At 50.4% G+C, this 2,500-nt stretch overlaps 1 protein-coding gene across 2 annotated transcripts in view; it reads right to left on the bottom strand.

The window, feature by feature from the left end:
• LOC308375020 (protein PHTF2) overlaps positions 1 to 2,500 on the bottom strand; it is a 41,387-nt gene that overhangs the window by 6,848 nt on the left and 32,039 nt on the right. For both annotated transcript variants that reach the window (XM_080851043.1, XM_080851044.1), the window contains 2 exons: positions 1,641 to 1,772; positions 133 to 402 (listed from right to left, as the gene is read on the bottom strand). In XM_080851043.1, the coding sequence (XP_080707169.1) occupies positions 133 to 402; positions 1,641 to 1,772 (402 nt within the window). The remainder of the gene's footprint in view (positions 1 to 132; positions 403 to 1,640; positions 1,773 to 2,500) is intronic.

Below are 2,500 nucleotides of genomic sequence, written 5' to 3'. Positions count from 1 at the left end.
TCGTCCTCACGATATATATCGTCATATCGCCCAGCCCTAGCGCTTACACACACACACACACAGCCTCTTAAAACAGAGCAGCAGACAACGAATTAACACACACACACACACACACACACACAGCCCCCTCACCTGCTTGTAGGTGCGCTCGGCCACGCTGAGGAGGAAGAAGAAGAGGCAGGTGAGGCTGATCCGCACCACCAGGCTGACCGTCACCATGGTAACCACGATGGGGTCGCTGGAGCCGAACGCGGCACAGACCACCTCGCCCGGTGAGAGACTGGTCAACGTCTCCAGCTCGCCGCGCTGGCACAGGCGGTAAGCAAACGGAGTCAGACCCAGAGCTACTGACACCACGTTACCAAACATCTGGTAGCCAAACCCGGGGGGGTGCAGGTTCACCTGGGGGGGGGGGGGGGGGGGGGTGTTACTCAGGTAAGTGAGTGTGTAATGTGTGTGTGTGTGTGTGTGTATGTGAAGAATGTGTGTCTGCGTGTATGTGAAGGGTGTGTGTGTGTGTAGTGTAGTGTGTGTAGTGTGTGTGTGTGTGTGTATGTGAAGGGTGTGTGTGAGTGTGTGTGTGTAGTGTGTGTGTGTATGTGAAGGGTGTGTGTGTGTAGTGTGTGTGTGTGGGATGTGTGTGTGTGTGTGTGTGTGTATGTGAAGGGTGTATGTGAAGGGTGTGTGTGTGTGTGTGTGTGAAGGGTGTGTGTGTGTGTGTGTATGTGAAGGGTGTGTGTGTGTGTGTGTGTGTGTGAAGAATGTGTGTCTGCGTGTATGTGAAGGGTGTGTGTGTGTGTAGTGTGTGTGTATGTGAAGGGTGTGTGTGAGTGTGTGTGTGTAGTGTGTGTGTGTGTGTGTGTATGTGAAGGGTGTGTGTGAGTGTGTGTGTGTATGTGAAGGGTGTGTGTAGTGTGTGTGTGTGTGTGTGGGATGTGTGTGTGTGTGTGTATGTGAAGGGTGTGTGTGTGTGTGTGTGTGTGAAGGGTGTGTGTGTGTGCGTAGTGTGTGTGTGTGTGTGTATGTGAAGGGTGTGGGTGTGTGTGTGTGTGTGTATCTCACCCTGTTCATGATCATGCCACTGATCTCCAGCACGCTCATGTGTGTGTGTGTGTGTGTGTGTGTATGTGTGTGTGTGTGTGTGTGTCTCACCCTGTTCATGATCATGCCACTGATCTCCAGCACGCTCGTGTGTGTGTGTGTGTGTGTGTGTGTGTGTGTGTGTGTGTCTCACCCTGTTCATGATCATGCCACTGATCTCCAGCACGCTCGTGTGTGTGTGTGTGTGTGTGTGTATATCTCACCCTGTTCATGATCATGCCACTGATCTCCAGCACGCTCGTGTGTGTGTGTGTGTGTGTGTGTGTGTGTGTGTGTGTGTATATCTCACCCTGTTCATGATCATGCCACTGATCTCCAGCACGCTCTTGTGTGTGTGTGTGTGTGTGTGTGTGTGTGTGTGTGTGTGTGTGTATATATCTCACCCTGTTCATGATCATGCCACTGATCTCCAGCACGCTCATGTGTGTGTGTGTGTGTGTGTGTGTGTGTGTGTGTGTGTGTGTGTGTGTGTGTGTGTGTGTGTGTGTGTGTGTGTGTGTGTGTGTGTGTGTGTGTGTGTGTGTGTGTGTATATCTCACCCTGTTCATGATCATGCCACTGATCTCCAGCACGCTCATGTCGGCCTTCTTGCACTCGCTGCCGTTCTCCCACACGATGGCGCTCACGCGCTCCAGACCGGGATTGGACGAGTGCAGCCATGGGACATGACCCTGCACACACACACACACACACACACACACACACACACACACACACAGAGAGAGTTTATAACACACCATACACAACCCCTCTGACTTCAATCCACACACACACACACAGTTTATAACACACCATATACACACACACACACACAGTTTATAACACACCATACACACACACACACATACACAGTTTATAACACACCATACACACACACACACACACACAGTTTATAACACACCATACACACACACACACACACACAGTTTATAACACACCATACACAACCCCTTCGACTTCAATCCACACACACACAGTTTATAACACACCATACACACACACACACACACAGTTTATACACACTCAAACACACTTTGCACCATTACACACTTGCAATCATAAACACACCGACACACACACACACACACTCACACACACACACACACACACACTCACACACACACAATTCATCACGCACACACACACACACACACCACAGTAACTCTCTAACCTTCACACACTCTAACACACACTGAGAAACCCCTTCAGTGATATTTACCCAACCATGGCCTCATGTCAGGGTGGAGGAACACTCTAGCCGGCCACACACACACACACACACACACACACACACACACACACACACACACAATGCAGGGTCAAAGTCCTGTTATGTATGGCACTAAACACAGTCCCTGTCCTCATCGCTCATCTTCCACACCTTTCTGACCTGTGTTAC

Source organism: Sprattus sprattus (assembly GCF_963457725.1).
Source record: "Sprattus sprattus genome assembly, chromosome: 14".
Taxonomy (NCBI): Eukaryota; Metazoa; Chordata; class Actinopteri; order Clupeiformes; family Clupeidae; genus Sprattus; species Sprattus sprattus.
This window is presented reverse-complemented; position numbering and strand designations above follow the sequence as displayed.